Genomic DNA, 14,609 nt, shown 5'->3' with positions numbered 1-14,609 from the left:
TCCCACCCAAACTCCCCAGCGTGTCAGCTTCCTCTCCCGCCCTCTCCTGCTCCTCCTCAACCCTGACCCCACCTTACCCACCTTCATGTTTCTTTTCAAGCTCGCACAGCCGTGCAGGCTCTAACAAAAGGCTGGGCGGTCCCCAGCGACCCCCATCAGCTTTGATAAGGGAATCGGGAGGGAGTCGGTGGGTAAGTCCAGGTACAGCGAACGGGGCCAGTGCCTAGCTGGACCGGCTGCCAGGGCAGCAGGATGCAGGGCTCGGTGGAGAGGCTCCTCTTGGGTGAGTAGAGAGGTGGGGGCTTGGTGGGGGGACGCCACCCAGCCACCGGCGACAAGGAGCCCCGAGCCTCCCCCTTCGTCCCAGACGAAGAAGCCAGCTGGCACCGGGCGCTGAAGCAAGGCTGCGCTGGCTCCGGTCCGGGCGGGAGCTGTCACACCCCCTGCTCTGCCCGCCCCTTTCCCCTCCCCTTGACTGGCGGAGGGGGCGGGGAGGAGGCGCCCTGCCTTACGGTAGAGGAGAACGTAGGGGAAGGGGGCGGGCACCCGCAGGCTTTGTAGTCCGCACCCGGGGGTACGTAGAGTGGACATCCGCCTGAGCCCAGAGCATCCCCAGGGGGCAGGAGCCGCCCCGAGGTGTGTGCAGAAGGCCGCAACGGCCGGGGTGTCGGGGATCGGGCGGTGAGTGGCTGCACTGGCCGCCACGTGGCCAGGAGGAGAAATGCAAACAAGGAAACCGGGGAAAGGGGGGAGGGGGTGAGTCATTGCGGCCCCACCCGGGAGGGAAATCCGGGCTGGGGCCGCTTCCCGGCCGGGGGGCGTCTGCCTTCTGTTTCAGTTCAGGGTCTCCAGCCGCCCGGGGGAGGGACTAGGCGGCTTTCCCGCGGGGAATCCCGCCGCTTTGCCTCCCGCAGTTCCGTTCCCAGACCCACGCCCCACTGCCCCCTGCCCCAGTACACACACACCGGGAGCAGATGAGGAAACTGAGGCTGGAGAGGAAGGACCGCTCTCCAGGACGGAAAGGACCAGAGTCGCGGCCCTGAGAGGAGATTGGGGTTGTGGCAGAGCTTCCAGGGGAGCAGAAGGTGTTCGAGGACCACGCCCCCTACCGCGCGCACCCTGGTGGCCGGGTAGGTTGAGGCAGAGACCAGGAATTCCAGCGCCCTGCTAAGCAGGCTTGCTACCTAGGCCCCACGCCTCCCTGGGCCTCAGTTTCCACCACTGTGCAAGTGACCCAGCGCGGGCCTCTTCGCCCCACTCCTGAGAGGGTGGAGAGACAGTGGCCGGAGACAGCGACTCGCGCGGCGCCCGGTAGTTGCTCAGGACAATCATGAGGGTTTGGAAGGAGGCGAACGCCCCGCCCCCAGCTTTTTAGGCTTTTTTTTGCCTCTTCTCTTCCCTTTTCCCTTTGCTGTTGAGCCAGCCCAGACTGGGAAGAAGTATCTCTAAAAAGCCTATACCCCCAACTTTGGGATGTTCTCCAATCATCCTCCACCATGATTATTTTCTTGAAGCTGGGGGAGGACTGGGAAGAAGTAGCTCTAAAAAGCCTATACGCCCAATTTTGGGATGCCAAACCCCCATCCTCCACCAATGATTATTTTCTGGAAAGTGGGGATAGGAATTTTAATTGTGATTACAATCTCATTTTTAATGTATATGTGTATAAAAAATGTTTCCCAGAAGCTTACTAAAATGCAGGCTCTGTCCCCAGCAATTCATATTCAATCCTACTGGCATGAAATGGAAAATCTGTATTTTGAACAAACACCCCAGGTCATCCGCTGTGTCCACACATTAAGAAACGCTGGTAGAGTTTTAAATGCCTCTCCGGGGAAGGAGGGAAGCCTGAGAATGAATCTGACCTCAGACCCAAATTCATTCAACCAAGTTCTGGTAATTTGGAAGAAGAAAGAGCAACTTGGAAACTGGTAGGAAAGGATGACAAGTTGGGAGTCACAGGTATGCATGGGGAAGAGTTAGGGGGATGGAGTCATGAGTTTTGGGTTGTTGGGGCCAGTGCACTGCCCTTGCAAGAAGGCTTCCTGAGACTGGCAGTAGGGTCACAAAGGGGTTCCCTACTTCCTATTCTTGCTGCCCTTACTCTGAGCAGCTGGAAAAGATGCTGGGGAGTGAGGCAGGACACTTGTATACCTGTAGACATTTCAGTAGAGCCACAAAAGCTAATCATGTGCGGGCACTCTTTCAAGTGCTTTCCGTGTGTTTAATTCCTGCCACGATCCTGTGAAGTAGGTACTGCTGTTATCCTCACGTTACAGATGGGGAAACTGAGGCTCAGGGATATTAAGTAAATTGCCAAAGTCACACAGCTAGCAAATGATGGAGCTCGGGCATGAATCCAGGTTGCGTGTCTCCACGTACTCCCCATGGTGTACTGTGTATACTCTGTATGTATTCTATTTTCTCTTCTAACGTAGACTAGACTGCCTAGGAGAGTCTACTCAAAAAAGGGAAATTGAGGCCGGGCACGGTGGCTCACGCCTGTGATCCCAACACCTTGGGAGGCTGACGGGGGGGTTGGATCACAAGGTCAGGAGTTCAAGACCAGCCTGACCAACATGGTGAAACCCTGTCTCTACTAAAAATACAAAAATTAGCCAGGCGTGGTGGTGCGCGCCTGTAATCCCAGCTACTCAGGAGGCTGAGGTGGGAGAATTGCTTGAACCCAGGAGGCAAAGGTTGCAGTGAGCCGAGATCACGCCACTGCACTCCAGCCTGGGCGACAGAGCGAGACTCCATCTCAAAAAAAAAAAGAAAAAAAAAAGGGAAAATCGAATATGTTTGTGTTGAGGTGTGGGAGAACCTCAGGGAGCCAAGGATCGGAAGAAAGTCTTTCAAATCAGTGAAAATGAAAGTGTCCCAAACCCACTCCCCATCTATGTTCCCCTTCAACACTACTCTTGCTTTTCTTTTTTCCATCTCTTTTTCATCCCCTCTCTCTAGGTAGACTGAGAAGAGGGCCTGGGGCAATTATCTATTGGCTCCTAGCCTGGGGAGATCATAGTGAGTGGATCTTTTATGTGTCCCATTTCTAGCTTGTCCTATCTCTAACAGGCAAGGCCCCCAGCCTGCCATCAAAGCAGATGACGGGGCAGGTTTTTGCCTTCTCAGAATCCCTGGATGGGGATTGGCTAGTAGAATTACTGCTCAGCAGATATTTGATCATGGCGAAGGCCTAGAAGGGGCAGAGGACTGGGAATGTGTCTGAGAAACGCATCCAAGCAAGATGGTGAATCATCTTGGGGACAATCATGCCATGTCCTGGTACCGCCTCCACCCTCCACTGACTGTCATTAAATGCCTGGCAGGTGTGTTAAGACAGATAAATAAGAATAACAATAGTCAACATGCACCAGGCCCTGTTCTTGATACTTTATATATATTCACTGATTGAATTGTCACAACCACCCTATGAGATGAGGTTGTTATTATTGTTATCCCATTTTACAGATGAGGGATCTGAGACACAAAGAGGTTAAATGACTTGCCCAGGGTCCCGCACTAGGAAGTGGTAGAGCCGTGAGTGAGTCTGCCTAGGTGGTTTCTACCCTGTGTGCTTTGCCACTCTGCAGTCCTGCCTCTGAAACATACTGACAGCTCCTATAAAGGGGGAAAAACTCATATCCACAGCCATTTGCCCACATCTTGGTACAGATGATGGACACTGAACAGTAGGACCCCTTAATACACTCTACTCAGACAATGAGCTCCTGCCAGAGCATGGACGTCCTTGAAGCCTCCCCCATTCCCTTCAAGCAGGTGGCAGAGGCTCCCATGGATAGCTGAGAAGGGTGGGAGGTTGAAGGGGGCTTCTCAGACCAGCCTTTGACTCTGGGCTTGATTTTCCCCACTTCGGCCTCTTTGCTGAGCTCTACACAAGGTGAGCCCATAGTTTCCTGGATCTTCACAGGAACCTCATATTCCCTTCCTGCCCCAGGAGGCCTCTCCTCCTGCTCTGCCTCTCTCAGCTCCCTGTTCCCAAACTCCACCACTGCCTGATACCCTACATTCCTCCTTCTCCCACATCCAGGCAGCCACCAAGTCAGGTTGATTCAACCAATGAAGCATCTCTTGCATCTCTCTGTTATGCCTCATCCCCACTGCAACTGTTCTAGCCCAATAATGGTCTCTTCCAGTATTTACTATGTGCAGAATACTGTTAGTCACTTTATATACATCTTTTTATCCTCAGAATAATTCTTATTTGTGAGTGAGGAAACTGAGTCACAGGGAGACGAAGTAACTTTCCCAAGGTCACACAGTTAATAAGTAATACAGCCAGACTCCGGCAGTCTAACTGCAGAGTCCATATTCCTAAACACCATTGTACACTGCTACCTCCTGCCCCGATCACTACTCTCAACCTTGCCTTCCTCAGTCCTTACTATGCAATGCCACAAGAATCTTCAAGGAATCTTGAATTCATTCAACAACATTTACTCTAAGTGCCGGGAACTTTGCTGTAAACTGGAGAGCTCAAACTGAGCAGCAGACACTGTCCCAAATCTTCAGGGCCCCAGATCCTATTGGAATTATCTTTTGTCTCCCTAACACACTAATCTGATTGGCTCTCCCTCCTCAGCACAGTGTCTGGCGTGAAGTTGACGCTTAATGATTATGGGTGGAACTGAAATGAACAGGAACAGTGAGCAGTCAGCTGGTGCCTGCTATGGGCCTGTAGCCTCAGCAGGATGGAAGGGAGAGGAGCTAGTTTCCCAGTTCAATTTCAAAGCCTTTCATGCCATCTCTCTCCCTCCTTGCTGCCTTCTTGTCTCCTACTCATTTCTCCTCTATCCTGTGCTCTCAACTTTGTTCATAAGGCTCAGCTGTGACATTTGAGGGTGATTGGTGGGATGGAGAGAGGGAGGCTGGAGGAAAATTTCACTAATAGGCCTCCCATGGGACTGCGGGAACTGACCAGCTTGGAGGGCAACTGGGAGATAAAGCCGTAGGGGATATAAGGGCTGTGCCAGGACCTTGGCCTGTGGCTGAGCCTCCCACAACACCCCTAGGAGCCGACCTTGCCTATGGTTGGTCCACAGTGGGAAGAGATTGAGCAGAGATCCAGGTATCCTCCTCTGGACTCTACCTCCTGGGGGTTTAAGGCCCTCTGACTCTTGCCCAGACTCCATCCCCCAAGGGCTGTTCCAGTTCAGTTCCTCCATCTCCTCCCCTGCCCATTCCTGGGGTCAGCGGCAGGGGCAGGGAGCTGGAGCCTTGATGGGCGCCAAGCCAAACCTTCCTAGGACTAACAGGTCACCAGTCACTCATGAGCCACTTATGACAGTAATAGGAGGGAGAGGAGGGATGGGCTCCTGCCTCTAGGAGGCCAATGTGGGCAAGCTGGGGCTCACAGTCAGGGCTGGGAGCTGCCGGAAATTGCAGAGGCGAAAGCAGGAACCCCACACTCTCCTAGAGGCACATTCCTCTGGCTGGTGCTCAAGCTAGCCATGCATGGCAGAGATGAGGAAATAGTCGTCGAACAGACCCGTGATAGTGATGCTGGGCTGGAGGGGAGGGACAAGGTGGCAGAAGCCAGAAGAGCAGGTGAAGACGGGCAGGGCTGGAGATGCCCCTAGAAGGGAGGGAAGCAGCCTGACTCCCGGCAAGTTTACTGTTGTAGGAATGTACAGAAATGAGTAACTGCTTTCTCCCCCCAACTTATGCTTCTCAAGGAGTGAGAGAAAGAGAAAGAAGGAGAGAGAGAGAGAGAGTGTGTGTGTGTGTATGTGTGTGTGTCTTGTTTGGGTCCTACGAGACACTGCATCTGACCTTGAGTGACCAGTGTTCTGCAATGGCTGCCCCATTCCAGTTGTGGCCACTTTCCCTAAGAGTCACTTTTCTCCTCACCCCCGTACTCTGTTCTGAGGCTGAACACCCACACTATCCACTGCCTCCTACCACTCCCCTCTTTGCAACTTTCCCAGCCTTCCCAAAACCTTTGTCTTAAGTGCTCCCATCTTCCAACTCATCCTGGGCTCACGGCCTCTGTTCAGGACTCAAACCCTGTGCCCACTTTGTCCCTTTGTTTCAGAGTCTTGGTAGGGGCGACTGCAGGAGCCTGAAAGAGGGGTCCTAGCAGGGCCCTGGCCCCTGCTCAGGAGATGCCCAGTTCTGTCTCTCAGGCCTGGTCAGTCAGGCTGGATCCAGAGCACTGGCTGGGGGTGGGGGGAGGATGTGGGTAACAAGGAAAGCAGGCTAGGGCCAAGGTCCCCTTCCCAGCATCAGAGCAGAGCCATCCCACCCCTAAATGCCACTCTGGAAGTGCTGGGGTCAGAGAGGAAACCAAATAGGCCAAAGTTTTCCTGGCATGAGATCCACTGCCCATTTCCTCCCTTCAGAGAGAACTTGGTAAGAAATGAGACCAGGTGTGGTGGCTCACGCTGGTAATCCCAGCACTTTGGGAGGCCGAGGCAGGCAGATCACAAGGTTGAGACCATCCTGGCCAACATGGTGAAACCCTGTTTCTACTAAAAACACAACAATTAGCTGGGCACAGTGGTGTGTGCCTGTAGTCAAAGCTACTCAGGAGGCTAAGGCGGGAGAATCACTTGAACCCGGGAGGCGGAGGTTGCAGTGAGTCAAGATCGCACCACTGTACTCCAGTCTGGGCAACAGAGTGAGACTCTGTCTCAGAAAAAAGAAAAAAGAAAAAGAAAGAAAGAAAGAAATTAGGGGAGGATACAAAGATGAGGGTCTGGAGAGAGAAACAGAAAAGTGGGATCCAGAGAGAGGAACAGAAAAGTGGGGTCCAGAGAAGGAAACAGAAGTAAGGGAAAGTCTGCAGTTCTGCCTGAGAGAGGGCACAGGTCCCCCTCAGGCCTAGCGGGGGATAGAGAGGCAGCCCCACTGCTCTGCCTTCCCATCCCTCAGCCTCAGCCCCTCCTGCTCTAGCCTCTTTTGCCTGCTTTGCCTCTGGTGGAAGTGGGGAGCCTGGTCCGTGAGCTCCATCTAACCACACTGCAGGGCCGGACCGAATCCTGACTTAATCTCCCCAACTGCTTCAGTTCTCCCCAAGCCCAGCCTCCTGGGACCTCAGCTGAGGGTGCCTGCTAGGCCCTGGGGACCAGGCAAAGTGGCAGCCTCTGACCTGTCACCGCCCTTGAGTCTGGCTCTGCACCCACCTCAGGGCCTGGCCTGTGTCAGGCTTCCCCCTGGAGGGCATCATTTCTCTGCCACATGCCTGGCTCTCACCACACTGAAATCAAAGCATTGCATAAGTATTGCATGCTGCCTCCTCCAGGAGAATGTTAGTTGCCAGAGGGTGAGAGCCACTCTGCTGTGCTCAAAAATGCATGCCTTGTGTGGTCAGTGCCTTGTACATAGAAGGCCCTCAGGAGAGGTTTCTTGCATTAATAGTAAACAAGTTTCTCCCCCTCCTGCCATGGTTCTTTCTCACCTCCCTCTTAGCATCCCAAGATTTGTCTTTCCTTCCTGGGGCCTGTCCACCCAGTCCTTGACCAATTGTCATTCCTCCCACTGTCCTATTCCATCTCTTGTCCAACGCTTCCTCTTCCAAGAAGTATCATGAGATGTGGCCACTCAAGTCTCTCTAGGGTGCCATTTTTGGGGCCCCTTCTCTGGACTAAGCACAGGTGAGAGCCTTATTTCTAGTCTTTTACTTCACCCAATGCCCATGCAGCTGGACTAGAGGGGGACCCACATGCCCTGATGAAAGCTCCATAGTGACTTTCTCATTAAGTAAAACCAATTCTCAAACTCAAATCTAAGGGGCAAATACTGATGAACCCCTCTGCCAGGCTTTTTCCTCAGGGAAGAGCTAATTCTCTCCCCTCCTGCCCTCAAGCCTTATTATTCTCTCACTCCTCACAGTGCTGCAACCTGCCGTTCTCCAGCCCCTGGCAGCTTCCAAGGAGTCAAGGAAGTCAGTCAGCCCCATCTGCCCCCAGGCCCAAGTCCCTGTGGAAGTGAACTGCAGGCTTTATCCACCCCACCCTCCCCATCCAGCAACAGCTCCCTCAGTAAAAGGGGAAAGAGAATCAGATCAGGTACCTGTGACTGGGGGTTCAGGTCAAGAGATGGAGATTGCGAGAGAACACAGGATAGGGAGGCAAGCCTGGGCCCCAGCTCTTTCATGCTGCTCTCCCCAGGCAGCTGCACCTGTGATCCCCCTTCCCTCCCCCTGACCCCCCAGGCCACCTGCCTCTGATGCTTTCTTAGCTCCTGAGTTCAAAGACCTGCTGTTTCCACTCAACATCTTCTCACTTGCCATCCTGCCCTCCGCATAGACCTCTAGGCTGTCAGTGGGCAGGCAGAGGAAATGGGGTCTCAGAGAGAAACCAGACTCTGTGCAGTTTCACTCTAGCCCTGAGAAATGAGGAGAACCCCTTCTGAAGGGGCAGAAGGCAGCCCTAGCCCTGGGGAGCAGCATTCTGGGTCCAAGGTGACCCTTAGATTTGAGTCCTCCCTGCAACCTCCTAGAATGCATGGTGATGGGGCCAGCTCCTCCTTGCAGCCAGGCACCTGCTGCTGCTGTCTAGGACAGCCCTTTCTGCTCTGTGGTCTACAAGCCTGACCTCAGGAGGAAGGCGAAGCTGCAGGATGGGGGCCTGGGTGGGGTAAAATGGGGAGAGGAAAGGAATCTACCTCTGTGTCAGGCACAGCCTTGGGTTGCCACAGCCAGGGTCCTCAGCTGTGAACTCCACAAGGGCTGGGGGGTGGGGTGGGGGGGCGGCAAGGGGACCACATAAGGTCTAGGGAGAATCCTGTGGAACTCAACTACATATGTACACAAGCTACCAGCCCAACCTGCAAAGCTGTCTGTTCAGGCACAAGGTTGGGGAAGGCTGCCCCCTAGAGCCAGGATCAAAGAATTCTTTAGGACATTCAGCCCTTTTCATATGTATTGAATGAATATTTATTGAGTTCCTACCTAGGCGCCTGGCGTTATACTAGCGACGGGGAATACAGAAGTGATCAAGGCAGGCGTAAAGTGAATAACTATCATAGTTGACCCTATGTTGAGGGGTCTTTTGGGACGTGGAACTTTTTGTGGTAAAACTGGAAAAGTCCCCAGTGAGTCAGGACAAGTCAGTTACCCTGCCTTCCTGGAGATTATATTCCAGTAGGGACAGCAGGAGTAGGGGTGAAAAGTATAAATACAATTTTTTGTCGTGGTGAGTGCTGTGGAGGAAATAAAACAGAGCGAGGAATCCTCTGAGGAGGTAACATTTGAGCTGAGACTTGAATGAGAGATCAGTCTTACAAACACTCAGAGAAGAGCTTTCCGGGCACAAAGCACAAAAAACCTGGGACAGGAACAAGTGTGGCACGTTTGAGAAACAGAAAGAAGGCCGGTGTGTCTGAAGTAAAATGAGCAAGGGTGAGTAAGGCTGGTTGGAGCCAGCAAGACCCCGATCAATTTACTCTAAGAGCTGTGGAAGCTATTAGAGTGATTGAAGCAGGGGAGTACCATGTTCTGGTTGTTTTATTTATTTATTTATTTATTTATTTATTTATTTATTTATTTATTGAGATGGAGTCTCACTCTGCTGCCCAGGCTGGAGTTCAGTGGTGTGATCTTGGCTCACTGCAATCTCCGCCTTCCAGGTTCAAGTGATTCTCCTGCTTCAGCCTCCCAAGTAGCTGGTATTACAGGCACGTGCCACCACACCTGGTTAATTTTTGTATTTTTAGTAGAGATGGGTTTTGCCATGTTGACCAGGCTGACCTCAAACTCCTGACCTCAAGTTGATCCACCCACCTCAGCCTCCCGAAGTGCTGGGATTACAGCCGTGAGCCACTGCACCTGGCCATGGTTATTATTTTTAAAATATTGGTCCAGCTGCTGAGTGGAGAGAGGATCAGAGGGGGAAGAATGAACAGAGGAGGACCAATTAGGAGGCTGCTGCAGGTAGGCAGGTGGTGATGATGGTGGCTGGATTAGGGTGGCAGAGGGAATGGAGAAAGAGGACAGGGCAAATCCAACTGTATTTTGTAATGAATTTGATGTAGGAGCAAAGGAAAGAGAAGACTCAGAGATAACACCCAGGTTTGGGTCTGAGCCACATTAAACAAGGACATGCCCCAGGGACATCAGAGGTCTCTCTGCATTGGGATTAAGAAGAGAGGAGGAAGCCCTGGCATGTCCAAGAAACTCAATCATCTGGAAGATAGCTCAGTAGGTATATCCTTGACCTAGCATTGTGGGAGAAGATATGTCTGGAATGTGTGTTTTTGGGAGGAGCGAGAAAGGAATGTCAGCAGGCAGGATGTCTACAGATGGGGAGTTAGAAATCTGTCTTAGTATTGGTGGGACCCAGTTCAAAAGAGACTTCAGAGGGATTGATGGTTTAGACGGGTAATCTACATAGGACCTGTTTAGATGACCTTCAGTGGAATGAGGGATGATGTATTAGGATAATAAGGTTAGCTATAACAAACAACTGAGCTATAACAAAGCCACTGACACTTCTCACTCATGTTCTGTAGTCCAGTGAGGACCTAGGGGACAGGGGTAGCTCTGCTCCATCCATTCATTCAAGGCTAGGTTCTTTCCATTATGTGGTATTGCTACATATGGCCTCTAAAATCGTCACAGAATGGGAAGAGGGAATGCAGGCTGTATGAGAGATTTTCAAATGAGTCCAGCCTAGAAATGGCACACATTGCTTCTGCCTTCATTCCATTGTTCAGAACTTGATCCCATGGCATCCGTTTGACTGCAAGGAAGCTGGGAAGTGTAGTTCAAATTTGGGAGGTCCTGTGCCCAGAAAGAGATACACAAATGTTGGTGTGTGTTGTGGAGCGCTAGCAGTTTCTGGCGCAGGCAGGGAGAATGGCTGTGCATCTTGTAGGGATCACAGTAGTGTCTGTCCTGGGCTGGGATGGGAGTGTGCTTTCTGAGAATACCTAGGAAGGAAGCTGATTTGAGAGGATGTGTATGAGTGGTGCACACCCATGTGCTTTGCGGCTCAACAATCATTCCATTCTTTCCCTTTCTCAAGGTCTTCCACTGGATAAGATCTTAATTCTCTCACACCTTATCACTGAAATAACCTTGTGAATGCTTTATCCTCTACAATTTTCCCACATCAAATCTAACTGGATATTATAGTCTAATTAATCTTCCTAAGACTTGGCCTATGTCATGCAATCCCTGTTCAATAATAACAATAACAATTTCAACAGCAGCAGCAATAATTTGTTGAATTACTGTGTGGAGCACTTGGAATGTAGTATCTCAATATATCTCGATCTTTGTAACAAGCCCGTGATGTATCATCATCATTCCCTGTGTACAGATGGAGCGACAGGAGTCCTGAGAGGTTCTCGCTGTGCTAACACGGTAGCCACTAGTCATGTGCAGCTACTTAAATTAATTAAATTAAATTAAATTGATTTAAATTAAATATGTTAAATTTAAATTAATTTAAATACAATTAAAAATTCAGTTCTTCAATCACACTAGTCACATATCAAGTATCCAATAGCCACATGTGATTAGTGGCCACCATTGTGGAGGGTGCAGATACGGAATATTTTCTTCCAGGCAGAAAGTTGATTGGATTGGACATCTGTGAGTTAGGGGCACTTGCCCAGGGTCACAGCAAATGGTGAAGCTGGGCCTCTGACCCCACCTGAGTCTAATGCTCTGCAATAGCTCTTCATTGCCTCCACAATTTAAAAAACGTTTAAGCCTGGCCTTAGCCTTGTACAACCTGGTCTAGTACTACTTATACATAATTATTTCTCTTTCTTTTCTTACACAACCTCACTTTCCAGCACAGCAAGCTTGCTCACTGCTCTCCCATGCTCCTAATACGTCCACTCATAATATTTTTGCTCTCCTCCTTCTGTCTGCTCAGCTAATGAATTCTCCCCTGACCTTTAGGTTCAGATAGCTGAAATAGCTCTTGAAGCAGTTTCTTCTCTTCCATTCTCACTGCTTCTGCCTGAACCGACTCTGAAACCCCTCATCATCTCTTGCCATGGCAGCCTTCTGCTGCTACTAATTCTACTTCCTGACATTTATTGAGTATCTACCATGTTCTAGGCACTCTTCCAAGCACTCCTCATCATAACACTTTGAAGTAGGTATTACTGCAGTCTCCATTTTAAAGACATGGTAATTAAAGCACTGTGGGGTGAAACTTGTCCAACTCATCTCTCTGCTTCTAGTGTTTCACAGGCAGCTCACCGTCACTCTATTACTCTGGCCATAGTTTTAAAACACAAAATTGTAAGTTTTCTTCCCCAGCCCCAAGGGGAGAGAGACAGCCTTCTTAACAGAGCATGCAAGGTCCTTTATATTCAGAACCTTTCTAATTTCCAAACCCGCTACTCCACCTTCAAACTTGACAATCCAGCCACAAATGACTTACAGTTTCCCAAAGTGGCGTTATTTCTTCCCTCTGGGCCATCACACATGTGGTTCCGACTGCCTGGAGTACCGTCCATCCTGGCCAGCTCTGAAGCCATCCATGGCAATGCACTCCGGACCACGGGGCTTGCTTCCTCCTCCACAGGACGAGCACTTACTCTCCACCAGCGGCTCCTAAAGGAGGGCTGGCGCTGAGCTCACAGCCTTGACATCACTTCTTATTAAAATACACACTCCAAGATTCAAAATTTAATAGGCAGGGGTGGAGCTGGGTTTATTTATTTATTTTTAAATAAGCTCCCAGATTATTCTAGAGTGAGGCAAATGTGCTTAACACTGGTTTACATCCCTTGTTTGCCAATTAAGCACACCCTGTCTAGATTCCTTGTGTATAATTGCTTTTGTTCTTATTTTATTCTTACCTTCATTCACTCACACTCACCTATTCAACAAACATTTATTAAGGGGTCATTATATGCCAGACACACTTTTAGGTGTTGATGTGAACAAAACTGGTACTGTCCCTGCTCATGAAGTTTATGGTCCAGAGGGGATGTGGTGGGTGGGATAATGGCCCTCAAAGATGTCCACATCCTCATCCCAGAACCCGTGGACATGTCACCTTGCACGGCAAAGGGATTTATTTTGCTGATGTGATGAAGTTAAGGAACTTGTGATGGTGAGATTATCCTGGACTAATCCCCTTAATCACAGGGGTCCTTAGAAGAGAAAAGAAGGAGGAAGAGGGAGTTAAGGCATGTGGGTAGCCTCACTCTAGAAGCTGGAAAAGGCAGCCAGGCATGGTGGGCTCACACCTGTAATCCCAGCACTTTGGGAGGCTGAGGTGGGCGGATCATCTGAGGTCAGGAGTTCGAGAGCAGTCTGGCCAACATGGTGAAACCCCATCTTTACTAAAAATACAAAAATTAGCTGGGTGTGATGGTGGAAGCCTGCAATCCCAACTTCTCAGGAGGCTAAAGCAGGAGAATCACCTGAACCCAGGAGGCGGAGATTGCAGTGAGCTGAGATCGCACCACTGCACTCTAGCCTGGGTGACAGAGCAATACTCTGTATCAAAAAAAAAAGAACCTGGAAAAGGCAAGGAAACTGATTTTCCCCTAGAGCCTCCAGAAGCAAGGCAGCCCTGATGTCCCTTTCATTTTAGCCCAGTGAAACCATTATTTGGACTCCTGACCTACAGAACCGTAAAATAATAAGTTTATGTTATTTTAAGTCAGTAAATTTGTGATAATTTGTTACAGCAGCAAAAATAATAATAAGAAGAAGAAAGCAAGGGGTGTTGGTTATGTTTTGTTTTGTGCAGGTGTATGATGGCCCTCCCCATGTGGATCCTAAGTGCTCTGTCAAAGCCCTTGTTATTGTGCTGGGATTTTCTCTCCAGCTCCTGGCTGCTACAGATCTGTCTCTTCCTTCCAATATAGTATGATCCCGAGGGTCAGGGTGAGGCGTTTAGGAGGATGAGGCTTGCGCTGATAAAAGGAAAGGTGAGATCAGATGCAGTGGCTCAAGCCTGTAATTCCAGCGCTTTAGGAGGCCGCGGTGGGAAGATAGCTTGAGGCCAGGAGTTGGGGACCAGCCTCGGCAACATAACGAGACCCTATCTCTAGAAAAAATAAATAACAAAAAGTATTACCAGGTGTGGTGACACACACCTGTAGTCCTGGCTGCTTGGAAGGCTGAAGTGAGAGCATTGCTTGAATCCAGGTGTTGAAGGATGCAGAGCTGTGATGGCGCCACTGTACTCCAGCTTGGGCAACAGAGTGAGACTCTGTTTTAAAAAAAAAAAAAAAAAAGTAGGGATTTGTGGGGAGCTGTACGTGAGGATAGAGTGTGTGCAGTCAAAAGGTGTTGGTCGCAGGGGTTCTCAGACTTTAGTGTGTGGAGGAATCTTCTGCGATACGGTGGGAGGGAACCTGGTTGACAGAGGGACGGGCAGAAGGAATTCTATTCACAGCGTACTCTAATATTTCGTAAATTTTACATATTAATTTTTAACAAGAAATTTTAATTTTAATTTTAAACGAAAATACGCCTCTTATTCAGAGGTAAAGATTTTTAATCCCCGCCGCTGGCTCGTATAAAGGCATATTTCCGGTCCCTTCCAAGGCCCAACTATCCTGACACGGCGGGTCTGGGGATGGGCCCAGGAATCCGCCTTTTTAGCAGGAATCCCCCGAACGACACCGGGGCTTCGCAAAGCGGCGGTGGCATCTGCGGTTCCGGG

General features: G+C 50.3%; 1 protein-coding gene across 2 annotated transcripts in view; it reads right to left on the bottom strand.

Annotated features, from left to right (window-relative positions):
• RAPGEF3 (Rap guanine nucleotide exchange factor (GEF) 3) overlaps positions 1-12,546 on the bottom strand; it is a 34,697-nt gene extending 22,151 nt beyond the window's left edge. The window contains exon 1 of one of the 2 annotated variants that reach the window (XM_011936276.1): positions 12,366-12,546. In XM_011936276.1, coding sequence (XP_011791666.1) covers positions 12,366-12,404 — 39 coding nt within the window. In that variant the 5' untranslated portion in view covers positions 12,405-12,546. Of the gene's footprint in view, positions 1-81; positions 639-12,365 lie in introns of those variants that run through there. The other variant, XM_011936275.1, reaches the window with a different exon arrangement.
• Between the last annotated feature and the right edge of the window lie 2,063 nt (positions 12,547-14,609).

This window comes from Colobus angolensis, unplaced genomic scaffold (assembly GCF_000951035.1).
Source record: "Colobus angolensis palliatus isolate OR3802 unplaced genomic scaffold, Cang.pa_1.0 Scaffold151, whole genome shotgun sequence".
NCBI lineage: Eukaryota > Metazoa > Chordata > Mammalia > Primates > Cercopithecidae > Colobus > Colobus angolensis.
The sequence above is the reverse complement of the archived record's forward strand: the minus strand, read 5'-3'. Positions and strand labels throughout refer to the sequence as shown.